At 46.8% G+C, this 18,845-nt stretch overlaps 1 protein-coding gene across 4 annotated transcripts in view; it reads left to right on the forward strand.

The window, feature by feature from the left end:
* Positions 1-18,845, forward strand: part of LOC141149559 (uncharacterized) — a 145,647-nt gene that overhangs the window by 84,200 nt on the left and 42,602 nt on the right. For 3 of the 4 annotated variants that reach the window (XR_012245865.1, XM_073636904.1, XM_073636903.1), the window contains one exon: positions 17,015-17,480. The exons of the other annotated variant lie outside the window; for it this stretch is intronic. Coding sequence is in view for 2 of the 3 variants with exons in the window: in XM_073636904.1 (XP_073493005.1) it covers positions 17,015-17,476 (462 nt within the window). In the remaining variant the exon portion in view is untranslated. The remainder of the gene's footprint in view (positions 1-17,014; positions 17,481-18,845) is intronic. 4 annotated transcript variants of the gene reach the window in all.

The following is an 18,845-nucleotide window of genomic DNA, read 5'->3' on the forward strand; positions in this document are numbered from 1 at the left end:
CTCCTCAATTTCTGTGACACCAACTCCGACTCCTTCATACATGGCTCATGTTTAAGTGATAAATTTACTGTAGTAAAATGGTAACATCAGGCTTTTAATCATTATTATGTTACAATAATCCAGCTATTTATTTAGAACCTAAAATACATTTATTGGAATACAACTTTAGAGCAAAAAAACCTTTTGCATATTTACAATTTATTATGCACTATGCAGCAAGTGGAAATAACCGTTTTCAACAAAAACGTACTGAATAACCTTTGTGCAGTCTATGAATTTGTTCTGAGAAATGGTATCGCCTCCATCAGATCCTCCTTCATAGATGACCTCAAATCTGACCTAATTTTTAAGGCTAGAGAACAACCTCTCTACACTGACTTGGGTTGGTGGCAAAGCAGTAACCACATGGGTAACATCTCTAACAATTTCAGGGGATAAAGGAATTGCCTCGTGCACAGTCAGTTTTGAGGAGCGATTGAACTCTTCTACTTCTTTGAGAACAAGTGAAAAATGTTGTAATTCCACATTTGCCCTTGTAACATACCTGGCGGCGTCCTTGCATAGTGTTCCATCTCCCACTGTTTCAAGAGCGCGCACTTGATTTCCAGTCCAGACTGTCACTTTGGCTTCTTTCCATGTTGTCTGCTTTGCTCTGCTGTGGCTGCTTAGGGCGACACCCGCTGAACTTCCTGTTTCTTGTAGCTGCTGCAGACACACCCCTAATGCGTCCTCAGCCTATTGATATCTGTCACCTGCTATTTAAACCAGCTCCTCCTTGGAATCCATGCCTGAGCATCTTGTTCTTTCAGTTGGCTTCTAGTCACTGATGTGCCAGGTCCTGTCTGTTTCCTGCCTTGCGGTATCTGTTCCCGTGTCTGAACTGAGTCCTGTCTGTGCTCTCTAGCCAGCTGTCTTTCTGCCTTTCCTGGAGGCTGTATTTCCAGGCCTGTGTGAACACACTCTTAGCCTGTTCGTCCCGCCCTCTGGGGGCCGCATACCCAGACTCGCTCCTGTATCTCTCTTCAGTAACAGTTCCTGTCTGAACTGTCTCCTAACCTGCTTCCTGTTTTTCTCTATGTCCGTACCTTCCCTTTCTCCTGCATTGTCTGAACCAGCACTTGGCTTTACCTTGGCTCTTTCCTGTATTTGTTGCAGTAACAGTTCCTGTCTTAACTGTCTCCTAACCTGTCTCCTGTTTTTCTTTATGTCCGTACCTTCCCTTTTTCTGCAGAGTCTGAACCTGCACCTAACTCCTACTCGTTGTCGCTGTACTTCCGTTTGTGAGTTTAGAGTCTACTCGCTACTTCATTGCAAGTATCTTTTGTGTATCTGGTTCTGCCTTTCCCTTCCTGTCTGTTCCGTGTGAACAGAGCCCTGTCCCCTCTGCTCTGTCTTGCTCACCGCTCCGGCGGTTCTTGCCTGCTCTGCCTTGCTCACCGCTCTTGCGGTTTCCGCCCTGCTCTGCCTCGCTCACCGCTCCTGCGGTTTCCGCTCTGCTCTGCCTTGCTCACCGCTCCTGCGGTTTCCGCTCTGCTCTGCTTTGCTCACTGCTCCGGCAGTCTCGCTCTGCTTTGTTCACTGCTCCGGCAGTCTCGCTCTGCTTTGCTCGCTGCTCCGGCAGTCTCGCTCTGCTCTGACCCTTTGCTCGCTGCTCCAGCAGTCTCACTCTGCTCTGACCCTTTGCTCGCTGCTCCGGCAGTCTCGCTCTGCTCTGACCCTTTGCTCGCAGCTCCGGCAGTCTCGCTCTGCTCTGGCCCTTTGCTCGCTGCTCCGGCAGTCTCGCTCTGCTCTGGCCCTTTGCTCGTTGCTCCGGCAGTCTCGCTCTGCTCTGGCCCTTTGCTCGCTGCTCCGGCAGTCTCGCTCTGCTCTGGCCCTTTGCTCTCTGCTCCGGCAGTCTCGCTCTGCTCTGGCCCTTTGCTCTCTGCTCCGGCAGTCTCGCTCTGCTCTGGCCCTTTGCTCTCTGCTCCGGCCGTCTCGCTCTGCTCTGACTCTCGCTCACCGCTCCAGGCGGCCTCGTCCTGCTCTTCTCTCGCTCACCGCTCTAGGCGGTCTCGTCTTGCCCTTTTCTTGCTCACCGCTCTGGGCGGCCCCACTCTGCTGTGTTTGTCCACCGCATCTGCGGTTCTGTTCCTCAGACCCAGTCTGTACTGGGTCCTATCCCGTCTGTGCTCCAACCTGTTAGTGCCTCTCTGTCTGCACTCTAGCCGTGCTTGCCTGTACCCCCTGCTTGGATACCCGCCTGCCTGCATACCAGTAGTGCCTGCCTATACCCACCAGTCAGTGTGCCAGCCGAACCTGCCTGTTCCTGTATTCCCCGGTGTGGGTCAACAGCCGTGTCTGGGGTCTGACCTGGAGTAGCACCTGTTCCCTCTGCTCGGTTCCTCCCTGGTGCACTGGCTTCGTATGCCGTCGTGCGACCTTGGTCGGATCGGACAGATACTTAGTTAAGCCCCTCCAGGCACTCTCCGGTTCATGGTCCAGTGGGATCACTAAACACGCACACGCCAGTCAGTCCGGGCGTGTGCATTACAGCATGCTCAGGCCATGGTTCCCGTTGAGCCCCACGTACTTCGCTCTCTGAGACATTTTCCAGCGAATACCTGCATCTAGAAGAAATTTATTTTTTTGCTACTAGCTGAGTTCCAGGCGAATTACGCACCCATCCAGATGGAGCTTTCTGCACCTGTTCCTGCGGATCCACCACGGTACTATGGGTATCCAAGACAGAGTCGTGCATTTGTGGAGCAATGCATGCTACACTTCAAGTTCTACCATCTTTATTTTCCCACCGATCGGGTTAAGGTGGGATTCATGATGTCTTACCTAGCGGGTGATGCCTTGAAATGGATCACTTCCCTATGGGACGTACAGGATCCTATCGTCCTGGACCTGCAGGCCTTCCTGGTGGCCTTTCTAATGGTCTTCGATGACCCTAACCCGGAGGCTCCTGCTGAAGCTTCACTTCCCAATATCCCGGAGCATCCCCGATGGGTAATGTGTGTGGGTAGCGCACTAGTCCTCATGCCCGAAGAGACTACTGCCCATCCAGAATCCATACAGGATGACTACGCTCTCCGAAATACTTCTCCCAACCTCAAGAGGCAGTCCAGACGTGCTAGGCGTAGAGGCAATCCGTCACGCCAGGGTCTGTCCTCCCAAAGACCTCCTGATCCCAACCTTGAAGTCCCTGCTGAAGCTTCATTTCCCTGTATTCCGGAGCAGCCCCGATGGGTAATGTGCGTGGGTAGGGCACCAGTTCTCCTGCCCGAAGAGACTTCTGCCCACCTAGAATATACACAGGAGGACTTCCTGCACCCGGTATCTGATGCTTCACCCACTTTAACCGGTGAGCCTGTCCAAGGGTACTCCGAAGCAGAGGTTATCCCCGAGTCTCTACACCCCTCCGACCAGTCGGAGGACCTCCAGTTGTCTCCTGAACCCTTCGGGGTTCTACCTGATAGCGAATGGACAGAGACTCTCCTATACTCGGTACCTGATACCTCTCCCGCTTCTTCCAGTGAGTCCGACCTAGTGTACTCAGAAGCAGAGGTTACCCCCGAGTCTCTGCACTCCTCTGACCCGGCGGAAGACCTCCAGGTGTCTCCTGAACCCTTTGGGGTGCTACCTGATAGTGAATGGACAGAGACTCTCCTATACTTGGTACCTGATACCTCGCCCGCTTCTTCCAGTGAGTCAGACCTAGTGTACTCCGAAGCAGAGGTTTCCCCTCGGCACCCCTCCAACCCGGCGGAGGAACCCCAGTTCTTTCCTGAATCCTCCGGGGTACCACCAGATAACAAAGAGACAGTGACTTTTCTACACCTTGTACCTGATACCTCGCCCATTTCATCCTGTGAGCTTGACAAGATGTACCCCAAAGCAGAAGTTACCCCCGAGTCTCTGCACCCCTCCAACCCGGCGGAGGACTTCCAGTTGTCTCTTGAACCCTCTGGGGTGCTACCTGATAATAAGTGGAGAGAGACTTCCTTGTGTGCTGTTCCTGGTACTCCACCCGGTTCGTCTGTTGCTGAGGATGGCTGGATAGGAGGTAGCATCCTAGCTACCCAGATGAGACTAGTTTTGTCTCTTCCTGTGGACAGTAGAAGTAATCTCCTTGAAGAGAAGGATTGGCCCTCAAATTCCCTGCGGAAGATTCTGGCAGGCCTGAAGAAGAGGGGGCGTAGGGGGGCGGGGGGGGTTGCTGTAACATACCTGGCGGCGTCCTTGCATAGTGATCCATCTCCCACTGTGCAGGAGCGCGCACTTGCTTTCCAGTCCAGACTGCCACTCTGGCTTCTTTCCATGCTGTCTGCTTTGCTTTGCTCTGCTCTGGCTTGCTTAGGGTGACGCCCGCTGAACTTCCTGTTTCTTGTAGCTGCTGCAGACACACCCCTAATGCGTCCTGAGCCTATTGCTGTCTGTCACCTGGTATTTAAACCAGCTCCTCCTTGGAATCCATGCCTGAGCATCTTGTTCTTTCAGTTGGCTTCTAGTCACTGATGTGCCAGGTCCTGTCTGTTTCCTGCCTTGCGGTATCGGTTCCCGTGTCTGAACTGAGTCCTGTCTGTGCTCTCTAGCCAGCTGTCTTTCTGCCTTTCCTGGAGGCTGTATTTCCAGGCCTGTGTGAACACGCTCTTAGCCTGTTCGTCCCGCCCTCTGGGGGCCGCATACCCAGACTCACTCCTGTATCTCGCTTCAGTAACAGTTCCTGTCTGAACTGTCTCCTAACCTGTCTCCTGTTTTTCTTTATGTCCGTACCTTCCCTTTTGCTGCAGAGTCTGAACCTGCACCGAACTCCTACTCGTTGTCGCTGTACTTCCGATTGTGAGTTTAGAGTCCACTCGCTACTTCATTGCAAGTATCTTGTGTGTATCTGGTTCTGCCTTTCCCTTCCTGTCTGTTCCGTGTGAACAGAGCCCTGTCCCCTCTGCTCTGTCTTGCTCACCGCTCTGACGGTTCTTGCCTGCTCTGCCTTGCTCACCGCTCTTGTGGTTTCCACCCTGCTCTGCCTCGCTCACCGCTCCTGCGGTTTCCGCTCTGCTCTGCCTTGCTCACTGCTCCTGCGGTTTCCGCTCTGCTTTGCTCACTGCTCCGGCAGTCTCGCTCTGCTTTGCTCACTGCTCCGGCAGTCTCGCTCTGCTTTGCTCACTGCTCCGGCAGTCTCGCTCTGCTCTGACCCTTTGCTCGCTGCTCCGGCAGTCTCGCTCTACTCTGACCCTTTGCTCGCTGCTCCGGCAGTCTCGCTCTGCTCTGACCCTTTGCTCGCTGCTCCGGCAGTCTCGCTCTGCTCTGACCCTTTGCTCGCTGCTCCGGCAGTCTCGCTCTGCTCTGACCCTTTGCTCGCTGCTCCGGCAGTCTCGCTCTGCTCTGACCCTTTGCTCGCTGCTCCGGCAGTCTCGCTCTACTCTGACCCTTTGCTCGCTGCTCCGGCAGTCGCTCTGCTCTGCCCCTTTGATCGCTGCTCCGGCAATCTCGCTGTGCTCTGACCCTTTGCTCGCCGCTCCGACAGTCTCGCTCTGCTCTGACCCTTTGCTCGCCGCTCCGGCAGTCTCGCTCTGCTCTGACCCTTTGCTCGCCGCTCCGGCAGTTTCGCTCTGCTCTGACCCTTTGCTCGCCGCTCCGGCAGTTTCGCTCTGCTCTGACCCTTTGCTCGCCGCTCCGGCAGTCTCGTCCTGCTCTACTCTCGCTCACCGCTCTAGGCGGTCTCGTCTTGCCCTTTTCTTGCTCACCGCTCTGGGCGACCTCACTCTGCTGTGTTTGTCCACCGCATCTGCGGTTCTGTTCCTGAGTCACAGTCTGTACTGGGTCCTATCCCGTCTGTGCTCCAACCTGCTAGTGCCTCTCTGTCTGCACTCTAGCCGTGCTTGCCTGTACCCCCTGCCTGCATACCCGCCTGCCTGCATACCAGTCGTGCCTGCCTATACCCACCAGTCAGGGTGCCAGCCGAATCTGCCTGTTCCTGTATTCCCCGGTGTGGGTCAACAGCCGTGTCTGGGGTCTGACCTGGAGTAGCACCTGGTCCCTCTGCTCGGTTCCTCCCTGGTGCACTGGCTTCGTATGCCGTCGTGCGACCTTGGTCGGATCGGGCAGATACTTAGTTACGCCCCTCCAGGCACTCACGGGTTCATGGTCCAGTGGGATCACTAACCACGCACACGCCAGTCAGTCCGGGCGTGTGCATTACAGCCCTTTTTCCAGCACGTCTCTTCAAGATGGAGTCAATTTTAGGGGTTCTGGCAACAATAGCCAATTTCCATCACTTTGATAATCAGAATTGCAGCATGTCCCTCTTGCAGACTATCTCTTATTGCCAGCTGCAGCGTGTGCACAACACAGCGCATGTGATGAATAGTAGAGATGTGTGAAGCAGCTTCAACAAGATCCTCTAATTGTACAGAATCCTTTTACTGTTCTTCTGTAGTAATATCTGTTCCTCCTCATGGGAACAGGACTGTGGCCTTCCATCTCCAACATACTGAATCTGAAATGTTCTGGCTGCTGTTCACCTTCATTGTTCTCATTCATCAGTTTAATTGTACTTATCATGTTTGAAGCATTATCAGTTATAATAGCAAGAACCTGTTCTTTTTAGATTTCATAATTTGCAGAACTTTTTCCACTAAGGCCTAGAGAAACTGGCTGCTGTGATGAGCTTTAGTATCTTTAAGGCTGTGTGCCCACGATGCGTTTTTTAAGTGTTTTTACAGCGGCAATTCCGCTGCAGAAATGCTTAAAAAACGCTTGGTAGAAGGTCTGCCATGTTCCCCAATGATAATCCGCATGTGCTGTGCACATGCTGCGGAAAATTCCGCTGTGGATTATCATTGCGGAAAAAAACACAGCACTACCAATTATTTTGCGGAAGCGCTGCGTTTTGGCCGCCATTGACTTGCATTGGAACGCATGTAATCCGCATCACTGCATCTGTACATGCGGATTACATGCGTTTCAATGTGTGGATGGTACCCGGGTCTGGAGAAGATGAGACTCTCCTCCGGACCCGGGTACCATAGAACCTGTAAAAAAAAGAATAAAATATAAAATAAACATTATACTTACCTTCTGATGGCCCCCGGTGGACTCAAGGACCTGCCATGTCGTCATTTAGTCATGTGACGGGTCACACGACCGCTGACATCGGCAGGTCCTTTCAGTGTACCAGTAAGCAGAGACGCATCAGATAAAGACTCCGGGGGCCATCAGAAGGTAAGTATAGATTTCTTTTTTATTTTTTAACATTCTTTCGGTCACACTATATAAATCCATGCCAGCTGCATGGATTTATATAGTGTGACCAAGATGTCAAGCACTTTCCAAGTGATGCTAAAATCGCTTGACAACCCGCATGCGGAAATGCATGTGAAGAACTCTTCACATCCGCATGTCCCTGGCAGGAAACCGCGTGTACAATCCGGAGCATTTCTGCATCGTGTGCATGCAGCTTTACTTCCAGCGTATTAGTAACAATTTTTTGTTGTTACAAACAAATCGAATGTTGATAGCAAAATATTTCGCTCTGTGACGTTTGCAGGCATCCATTATAAGAAACACAAAGCGTCTCTTGAGTCTTCTTTTTGGTTAAGGGCTTCTTCAATCACTAACTTTCTAATACTTTCTCTTTCCAGAGAAACACCAAGTTTGAGGGCCATTTCTCCATTAAGAGCTGTAAAAACTGGTCGTGCAAATAATAATGGTACACCGTCCTTCACAACAAGCTGTATGAGCTGTCTTTTAAACATATCTGCTGTCATTTTTACAGTAAATTTGTCACTTACAAAATATCTTGTAACTGATGTTTGAGACGCTCTTTCCTCCCTCTTTGCCTGGCGGGAATTGCTGGGCTCTGGGTTCTTGGTGCTGCTGTGATCTTTTTCAGTCACTGCTTTGAAAACTTTTGGGTGGAAGCATTGTACATGTCTTTTTAGATTGGAAGCACTTGAAGGAGCATTTTTATCACTGCCTGAGTATGCACTGATTTGTTTTCGTCTGGGTCACTCCTCATACACTGACACACGTTTTTTATCTTGAGTCACTCTAAAATGCTCATATACAGCTGACTTCATAAGATGCTTCTTAGACATTTTATAATCATGTAAATTCTCTCTGAAAATAATTTTGTCCTGTAAAAAAACTAAGGTATATTGTAATTCTTGCAAGAATAGGGGCAGCATGGTGGCTTACTGGTTAGCACTGCAGCCTTGCAACACTGGGGTCCTGAGTTCAAATCCCACCAAGGACAACATCTGCATGGAGTTAGTATGTTCTCCTTGTGTTTGCGTGGGTTTTCTCCAGGTTATCTGGTTTCCTCCCACACTCCAAAGACATACTGATAGGGAATGTAGATTGTGAGCCCCAATGGGGACCGTGCCGATAATGTCTGTAAAGCGCTGTGGAATTAATGGCACTATATAAGTGAGTAAAAATAAATAAAATATGTACTGTATAATTTGGGATAGATATAAAACAATATTTGCATAACTCATAACTTATAACAGATGATAAGTATAACATTTGTAAAATAAGTTATTAGATAGCTTTGGGCTTTGTGCCCACTATGCTTTTTTAAGCGTTTCCGCAGCGGCAATTCTGCTGCAGAAACGCTTAAAAAACGCATGGTAGAAGGTCTGCCATGTTCCCCAATGATAATCCGCATGTGCTGTGCACATGCTGCGGAAATTTCCGCTGCGGATTATCATTGCGGAAAAATCCGCAGCACTACCATTAATTTTGCGTAAACACGGCTTTTTCGCCGCCACTGACTTGCATTGGAACTCTTGGATTCCGCATCACCGCATCTGTACATGCGGAATCCAAGCGTTTCAATGTGCGGATGGTACCCGGGTCTGGAGAAGAGGAGACTCTCATCCAGACCCGGGTACAATAGAACCTGTAAAAAAAATATAATAAAATAAATATGTGACGTCAGCAGGTCCTTAAATCTACCGCGAGCTGCCGGCAAGCAGACACAAGGACTCCGCTGGCCATCAGAAGGTAAGTATATATTTATTTTTTACAATTCTTTACTGTCACACTATATAAATCCATGCTGGTTGAATGGATTTATATAGTGTGACCAAGTTGTCAAGCACTTTCCAAGTGATTCTAAAATCACTTGGAAAGTACTTGTCAACTCGCATGCGGAAATGCATGTGAAGAACACTTCACATCTGCTTGTCCCTGGCAGGAAAAACGCATGTACAATCTGCATGCATTTTTTCTGCCAGGGAAATGCAGAAACGCTCAGGAAAAATCCGGAGCATTTCTGCATCGTGGGCACATGGCCTTACTCTGTACTTTCAATGTCAGGCTTGTCTCAGGGTACAGCTCACTAAATGCTTCACATCATATTTCTTCACAGTATATGAAGAGGGCATGAGGGAGGAAGCAAGTTTGTGCAGAATCATATTCCAGAAAAACACACACACACACACACACACACACACATATATACATAAAAATATATATGTCCTCATCGATCCTGTTGCTGTATTTCTGAATTTGAGATGTTAGAAAACAAGTTTTTCTCCTCATATTCTATGTATAGTGTATATAAGTCATCAGAGCAGCTAATTTCTCCAAACATGAGCTAAGAGGAAAAACAAACTAAAACATCAAGCATACAAGACAACATATCCTGGATTATTGATTTATGCACAGTTTATTGAAAGTTTAGATATGCTTTAAGAAGTACTTACCTTAATCCTGCTTTCCTGTTCACTCCAGCAGTTCTGAGATGAGTGCAGGCATTCCTTCCCTGTGTTTTTTTCCCCTTATCTGTAGAGGAGGAGCTTCACTATTTATCATGTACATAAACTGCAGCACAGATTCATCTCAGCTAAAAGTCTAGACCCTTAGATCAGGAATAGGACAGACATTAAAGGACATTTCATAACTTTCCCAAATTCTTTTGAAAAAATATCCACAAAGAACACACTGAGCAAGTATTGAATCAAGTATGCAGTCTGAATGTTAGAAATACCTGCCGTGGACACAGTCTTTCTCCTCCGGTTTCCTGATTGCTCCGCTGGTCTGTCCGCTCTAGGGACGGAGCTGTCGAGCACTTGGAAAGCCGTTCTTTCCACTTGTTTCGCGGCCCGGGAGACATGGGATGCTGTGTCTCCCGGTTACCAGGTAATGCTGGACGCTTCCTTGCCTGGTTTTAGCCAATGGTAGGAATGTGTGTACCCTGGGACTAACAAAAATCATGGTGGTCTTCTACAGACCCCCGGTTGTCATGCCAACTCATCGACAACCCGCAATCATGTGACGGGGGCCGATGGACGGGGTTTGTGAAGGGCGTCCCACGCGATCATGTCAAATGACGCTGTCAGATTGTTGACGGCACATGGCTGCTCATCAAATCAGCTGTTAGTTGCCAGAAAAGATGCGTTCTCCGCGCCGGAGCCCCCATCAAACGGGGATATATGACCTATACGTCATAGGTCGTGAAGGGGTTAAGTCATGTGAAATTTGCGCCAGAAACAAAGTCATCCGCACCACTCTGGCAAGGAAGGACTTACCCCTGCCTATCCCTGTACGTCCTTGGTCTCACATACATTTAGGTCCATATGTATTTGGACAGAGACAATATTTTTCTAATTTTGGTTCTAGACATTACCACAATGAATTTTAAACAAAACAATTCAGATGCAGTTGAAGTTCAGACTTTCAGCTTTCATTTGAGGGTATCCATTTGAGGAGGTAGCTGTCACACAGTGTTTATGCATAAACTTTGTGTTACGAACTTACCGCGACAGAGAGGTGCCAGGAGACTGCAGCATCTGATTTTATGTACTCCTGCACTGATCTGAAGCACTTCTCCTTCATATTAAACGGTGCAGGTTTTTGTTAGCAGTGCAGGGGTTAATCTGTTCAGCTTGGATGATCTCAGCTGTTCAGTATCAGCCACTCCCCTCTCCTATATATACTTGCCTCTGGCAATCTGGATTGTCAGTGTTAAGACTTGTACTGACTGGTGAGGAGTCTGTTGTTGATAGAGGCGTTTTGGAGTGTTTATCTGTGACTGTTGCTAGGTGTTTCGGCTGTGTGCAATTCCTCTTCCTCTCCTATTTAGTTTTCCTAACTTTTCTCCCCGGTGTACCTCTGTTATCTGTGAGTGCATATTTGTATGATTGTTATTTTCATTTATCGCTGTACGTCCTTCCTTGTCTATGTATATACAAGTGCTTCTCACTAAATTAGAATATCACTAAAAAGTTAATTTATTTCAGTTCTTCAATAAAAAAAGTGAAACTCATATACACTGCTCAAAAAAATAAAGGGGACACTTAACCCCTTTACAACCCAAGCACGTTAATGACCAGGCCAATTTTTACAATTCTGACCACTGTCACTTTGAGGTAATTACTCTGGAACGCTTCAACGGATCCCCCTGATTCTGAGATTGTTTTTTCGTGACATATTGTACTTCATGATTGTGGTAAAATTTCTTCGATATCACTTGCGTTTATTTGTGAAAAAACGGAAATTTGGCAAAAATTTAGAAAATTTTGCAATTTTCAAAATTTGAATTTTTATGCCCTTAAATCAGAGAGATATGTCACACAAAAGAGTTAATAAATAACATTTCCCACATGTCTACTTTGCATCAGCACAATTTTGGAACCAAAATTTTTTTTTGTTAGGGAGCTATAAGGGTTAAAAGTTGACCAGCGATTTCTCATTTTTCCAACAAAATTTACAAAACCATTTTTTTAGGGACCACATCACATTTGAAGTCACTTTGAGAGGTCTTTATGACAGAAAATACCCAAAAGTGACACCATTCTAAAAACTGCACCCCTCAAGGTGCTCAAAACCACATTCAAGAACTTTATTAACCCTTCAGGTGCTTCACAGGAATTTTTGGAATGTGGAAGAAAAAAATGAACATTTAACTTTTTTCACAAAAATGTTACTTTAGACCCAATATTTTTTATTTTCGCAGGGGTAAGAGGAAAAAATGGACCCCAAAATTTGTTGTGCAATTTCCCCTGGGCACGCAGATACCCCATATGTGGGGAAAAACCACTGTTTGGGCGCACGGCAGGGCTCGGAAGGGAAGGAGCGCCATTTGACTTTTTGGTTGTAAAATTTGCTTGAATAATTAGCGGACTCCATGTTGCGTTTGGAGAGCCCGTGATGTGCCTAAACAGTGGAAACCCCCCACAAGTGACCCCATTTTGGAAACTAGACCCCCCAAGGCACCTATCTAGATGCATAGTGAAAACTTGGAAACCCTAGGTGCTTCACAAATTGATTCGTAAAAATGAAAAAGTATTTTTTTTTTCACTTTTTCATGTTTACGAATCAATTTTTGAAGCACCTGAGGGTTCAAAGTGCTCACTATGCATCTAGATAGGTGCCTCTCCAAACGCAACAAGGTGTCTGCTAACAAATTGAATGGAAAATCGGCTCAAATTGTTAGCGGACACCATGTTGCGTTTGGAGAGCCCCCGATGTGCCTCCAGAGGCTGGAGGAGCTACCAAGAGACAGGCCAGTACACCAGGAGACGTGGAGGGGGCCGTAGGAGGGCAACAACCCAGCAGCAGAACCGCTACCTCCGCCTTTGTGCAAGGAGGAACAGGAGGAGCACTGCCAGAGCCCTGCAAAATGACCTCCAGCAGGCCACAAATGTGCATGTGTCTGCACAAACGGTTAGAAACAGACTCCATGAGGGTGGTATGAGGGCCCGACGTCCACAGATGGGGGTTGTGCTTACAGCCCAACCCCGTGCGGGACGCTTGGCATTTCCAAAAGAACACCAGGATTGGCAAAGTTGCCACTGGCGTACTGTGCTCTTCACAGATGAAAGCAGGTTCACACTGAGCACATGGGACAGACGTGACAGAGTCTGGAGACGCCGCGGAGAGCGATCTGCTGCCTGCCTGCAACATCCTTCAGCATGACCGGTTTGGCAGTGGGTCAGTAGTGGTGTGGGGTGGGATTTCTTTGGAGGACCGCACAGCCCTCCATGTGCTCGCCAGAGGTAGCCTGACTTCCATTAGGTACCGAGATCCTCAGACCCCTTGTGAGACCATATGCTGGTGCGGTTGGCCCTGGGTTCCTCCTAATGCAGGACAATGCCAGACCTCATGTGGCTGGAGTGTGTCAGCAGTTCCTCCAAGATGAGGGCATTGAAGCTATGGACTGGCCCGCCCGTTCCCCAGACCTGAATCCGATTGAGCACATCTGGGACATCATGTCTCGCTCCATCCATTGCACCACAGACTGTCCAGGAGTTGGCGGATGCTTTAGTCCAGGTCTGGGAGGAGATCCCACAGGAGACCATCCGCAACCTCATCAGGATCATGCCCAGGCATTGTAGGGAGGTCATACAGGCACGTGGAGGCCACACACAATACTGAGCCTCATGTTGACTTGTTTTAAGAACATTACATCAAATTTGGATCAGCCTGTAGTGTGTTTTTCCCCTTTAATTTTGGGGGTGACTCCAAATCCAGGCCTCCATTGGTTAATAAATGTGATTTCCATTGATGATGATTTTTGTGTGATTTTGTTGTCAGCATATTCAACTTTGTACAGAACAAAGTATTCAATGAGAATATTTCATTCATTCAGAACTAGGTTGTGTTATTTGAGTGTTCCCTTTATTTTTTTGACAGTGTATTATATAGTCATTGCAAACAGAGTGATCTACAGTATTTCAAGTGTTTATTTATGTTAATGAGGCTGCGTGCCCACGTTACGTATTACAAGCGTATATGCTGCGGAATTTCCGCAGCGTAAAAACTTGTAAAACGCATGTATATCCGCACCCCATGGTCCCCAATGGCATTCCGCAATGTCAATGCCCATGCTGCGGATTTTTCCGCAGCGTATATGCTCCGGTCAAAAATCCGCAGCATGTTCATTAATTTTGCGGAAGCGCAGCGGAATCATTGTGCGGATGGTACCCAAGTCTGGATGAGAGGAGACTCTCAATCAGACCTGGGTACCAAAGACCTGTAAACCTATAAGAAAAGCTAGCAATCAAAATTTGAACATCCAAGATAGCACGCCTATTCATTCCCCTTTGCAGACTTCTCTTACCCGGTCATCATTATGTCACAAGGTAATGTGCGGCTATTCTGATTATTATAAGCAGATCACTTTAGCCACTTTTATCTGCTTGCTGCATTATTTGATTAAACTCAGATTCATAGCCTAGGTGTCTCTCCAACAAGTCGGACTCTGACCACATTGCCTGATTATGTATAACACCTGGGTATTAATTATGGAGTTACACCTGCAATTGGGTTAAGGTTTTCCTTTCTCTTTTAGGTTTTTTTTCGATCTTAACCCCTATTGGGTCTCTCATCCTAGTCACTCTTATTTGTTTTTTACTGTTATATATTACATGTTGTATTTTATTTAATAAAGATACAGTATTTTGCAATAACAGCTATATCTCTGGCCGTTAATTACTGAGGGCGATGTTCTTTCTATATATCAGCATTATCTTTATTACATCTCTCTCTCTTCTTCTGGGTACCAAAGAACCTGTAAAAAAAAGAAAAAATAAAGTTTATACTTATCTTCTGATGTCTTCCTGGTGTTTTCCCGCCGTCGCGCTGTTGTGTGAAGGACCTGCCACGTCATTGAGTCATGTGACCCATCACATGACTCAATGACGTCACCGCAGGTCCTGCACACAACAGCGTGAGCCGCTCAAGACTCCGGACGGGGCAGAGAATGCATCAGTAGGTGAGTATAAACTTTATTTTTTTTTTTTTACCATTCTGATTCTTTTTTTTTTTTTAACTATTACTTGGTCACACTATATAAATCCATGCCGGTTGCATGGATTTATATAGTGTGAACAAGTTGTCAAGCACTTTTCCAAGTGATGCTTAAATCACTTGGAGAAGTGCTTGATAACCCGCATGCGGAAATGCATGCAAAGACGCCTCACAAACGCTTCTACCTGGCGGGAAAGCCGCATGTAAAATCCGCATACGATTTTCCCGCCAGGGAGAAGCGTAAAAAATCTGCTTCAGTTCCGCAACGTGGGCACATAGCCTGATTATGGCTTACAGCCAATGAAAACACAAAAGTCATTATCTCAGTAAGTTAGAATACGTTATAACAGCTTGAAAAATATTTTTAAAATCTGAAATGTTGGCCTACTGAAATGTATGTTCAGTAAATGCACTCAATACTTGGTCGGGGATCCTTTTGCATCAATTACTGCATCAATGCGGCGTGGCATGGAGGCGATCAGCCTGTGGCACTGCTGAGGTGTTATGGAAGCCCAGATTGCTTTGATATCAGCCTTCAGCTCGTCTGCATTGTTGGGTCTGGTGTCTCTCATCTTCCTCTTGACAATACTCCATAGATTTTCTATGGGGTTAAGGTCAGGCGACTTTGCTGGCCAATCAAGCACAGTGATACTGTTGTTTTTAAACCAGGTATTGGTACTTTTGGCAGTGTGGACAGATGCCAAATCCTGCTGGAGAATGAAATTTCCATCTCCAAAATTCTTGACGGCAGAGAGAAGCATAAAGTGCTCTAAAATTTCCTGCTAGACGGCTGCTCTGACTTTGGTCTTGATAAAACACAGTGGACCTACACCAGCAGATGACATGGCTCCCCAAACCATCACTGATTGTGGAAACTTCACACTAGATGTCAAGCAGCTCGGATTGTGGCCTCTCCACTCTTCCTCCAGACTCTGGGACCTTGATTTCCAAATTGAATGCAAAATTTACTTTCATCTGAAAACAACACCTTGGACTACTGAGCAACAGTCCAGGTCTTTTTCTCCTTGGCCCTTGCGACACTTGTAGCCCATGTTCTGAATACTTCTGTGTGTGTTGGCTCTTGAAGCAGCGACTCCAGCAGCAGTTCCACTCCTTATGAATCTCCCCCAAGTTTTTGAATGGCCTTTTCTTAACAATCCTTTCAAGGCTTGCGGTTATCCTGGTTGCTTGTGCACCTTTTTCTACCACACTTTTTCCTTCCATTCAACTTTCCATTAATATGCTTGGATACAGCACTCTGTGAACAACCAGCTTCTTTAGCAATGACCTTTTGTGGCTTACCCTCCTTGTGGAGTGTGTCAGTGACTGCCTACTGGACACCTGTCAAGTCAGCAGTCTTCCCCCATGATTGTGGAGCCTACTGAAACAGACTAAGGGACCTTTTAAATGCTTAGGAAACCTTTGCAGGTGTTAATTATTCTAATTTACTGAGATAATGACTTTTGTGTTTTCATTGTCTGTAATCCATAATCATCAACATTAACAGAAATAAACACTTGAAATAGATCACTCTGTTTGTAATGACTCTATATTATGAGTTTCACTTTTTTTTTTGAAGTACTGAAATAAATTAACTTTTTGATGATATTCTAATTTAGTGAGAAGCACTTGTACATACACTATTCCTCCCCACTTCTCTGGTGGAGGAGGGGGCCAGATATAGTGCTGATTCAGGAGTTCAGCAAGATACATGGCCCCATCATCTTCACCATCAGAAGTAATCTGGAGAGCAGGGATAGCTAGGGCACCCATAGTGTTAAAGACAGGGAATCTGACCCGGGTAATCTGACAACAGAAACGTGAGACATTGATGTTGCTCAAGAGGAAACTGCTGGTGGCTCAGTGCAACAGGTGAAATAGTTGTGTGAAACTTCTTTACTTTTTTTAAAGGGATAGTTTTACTCCTTTAAAGGGGCTCACGGTTTTTATAGGCTTGTTCTCCTCTTATCTTCAGGAGGGCTTGCTCCCCAGCCTCCTGGATTTTAGCTTCCTGGAGGTTGGTGCACTACTTATTCATTGACAGCTCAGACCAGCAGCATTGTTGTGCCGATGGCCCGAACTGTCGTCTCTTCTGCTGCAATCAAAGGCAGCTTTGCTTCTCCAGCATTGGAGGGACAATGAAGCTGACCAGATCCAGAGAAATGGCCAGTTTGAGATCAGTGCTTACAATCTCTGTAGAATAAAGCTTACAACTGCTGTGCTCCTTGCCGCTACCAATAGACTGATCTTTTCTGGGTTTTCTGTTTTGCAGAGGTTTGAAAAAGAAAATGCCAAAGCAAACTGCGATATGATTGATAAGGCCACAAGCCCAAGTAGGCCCATAACCTCTCAAAGCCTGATGGACGTTGATATGAGAAACTATGGAAGCCGCAAAAAACACGTGTATAGAAGATACAGTCTGAGCAGGAGAAATTTCTCTTTTATATTCCCATTTACTGTCAGAGCAAATCTGGATTTTGAAAGTCTGCATAGAAAACTAACCCAGGCTATACCCAAGCTTGACTATATATTCACTAATGGCCAAGTTAATTTATCATCAGGCATTTCTTCTTCGTTCAGTTCACTAGGATCCGCAAGAGCCAAAAGTGTTTTTTCATCTTCACTGTCAATGAAACCTGGGAGAGTAACTGAATCTATAATTGGTACCTCGAAACCATTTTGTGATAACTCGCTGCCTTTGGAAGAATTCAGCTTAATTCTTAATCCAGATTAATTATGTAAGTTCTTTCTAATGTTTGAGATTTTTTTTCTTTTTTTATCAAATCAAATATGAAATATTTTAAAAGTAAACTAGATGGCTGTTAGACACACATTCAGCTCTAAGACATAGCATTTTCTGGTGGATTTTACCCTGAAAATCAGCCAATGTCAGTGCAGTATATATGAGTAGGGTCATCAGGAATTGCTGTACTTTAAAATGTGAAACTTTCCTACTTTATGCAATTGCAATGATTACTTACAGTACAAGTACAATACATTTTTGACCCTGATGCAATATGTTTGATACCTTGTTCATATGCAATATTTCCTTTTTTTATATAAGTAAGCAGGTTATAGATTTCTTTTTCAGCTGATTTTTAAGGTAACCCCTTTAAAATTAAACCTTTATTTTGTGAGAGAACATACTCCATCTAGTCTCATACCTCCAGTTTCATGGTGATCAGATAACACTGCTGGGCAGAGTACCGTATTTTTCGGACTATAAGACGCACCAGACCATACGACGCACCTAGATTTTAGAGGAGGAAAATAGAAAAAAAATTGTAAGCAAAAAATGTGGTCATGATGCACTGTTATGGGGGAGGGGGTCTGCTGCTGACACTGGTATAGGGGTAATGTCCCCCAATTCTGTTATCCTCCATCCTAGTATATATGGCCCTTCCTTCCTGTTATACGTGGCCCCCATCCTGGTGTGCTTGGCACCCCAATCCACCATCCTGGTGTGCATGGCGCCCCAATCCACCATCCTGGTATGCATGGCGCCCCAATCCACCATCCTGGTATGCATGGCGCCCCAATCCACCATCCTGGTATGCATGGCACCCCAATCCACCATCCTGGTATGCATGGCACCCCAATCCACCATCCTGGTATGCATGGCTCTCCTCATCTCTCATCCCTCTTCCTGGTTAGCATGGCACCCCTCATCCTGGTATGCATGGCTCCCCTCATCTCTCATCCCTCTTCATTGTATGCATGGCACCCCTCATCCTGGTATACATGACACCCTTCATCTCTCATCCCTCACCCTGGTATGCATGACTACCCTTAACCCCCTTCCTGGTGTGTATGGTCCCCCTCATCCTTCTTCCTGGCATGTATGGTCCCCCTCATCCTTCTTCCTGGCATGTATGGTCCCCCTCATCCTTCTTCCTGGCATGTATGGTCCCCCTTATCCTTCTTCCTGGCATGTATGGTCCCCCTTATCCTTCTTCCTGGCATGTATGGTCCCCCTTATCCTTCTTCCTGGCATGTATGGCCCCCCTCATCCTTCTTCTTCCTGGCATGTATGGCCCCCCCTCATCCTTCTTCTTCCTGGCATGTATGGCCCCCCCTCATCCTTCTTCTTCCTGACATGTATG

This window comes from Phyllobates terribilis, unplaced genomic scaffold (assembly GCF_046119375.1).
Source record: "Phyllobates terribilis strain yellow unplaced genomic scaffold, ASM4611937v1 Scaffold_1__5_contigs__length_1240528914, whole genome shotgun sequence".
In the NCBI taxonomy this organism is placed as follows: Eukaryota; Metazoa; Chordata; class Amphibia; order Anura; family Dendrobatidae; genus Phyllobates; species Phyllobates terribilis.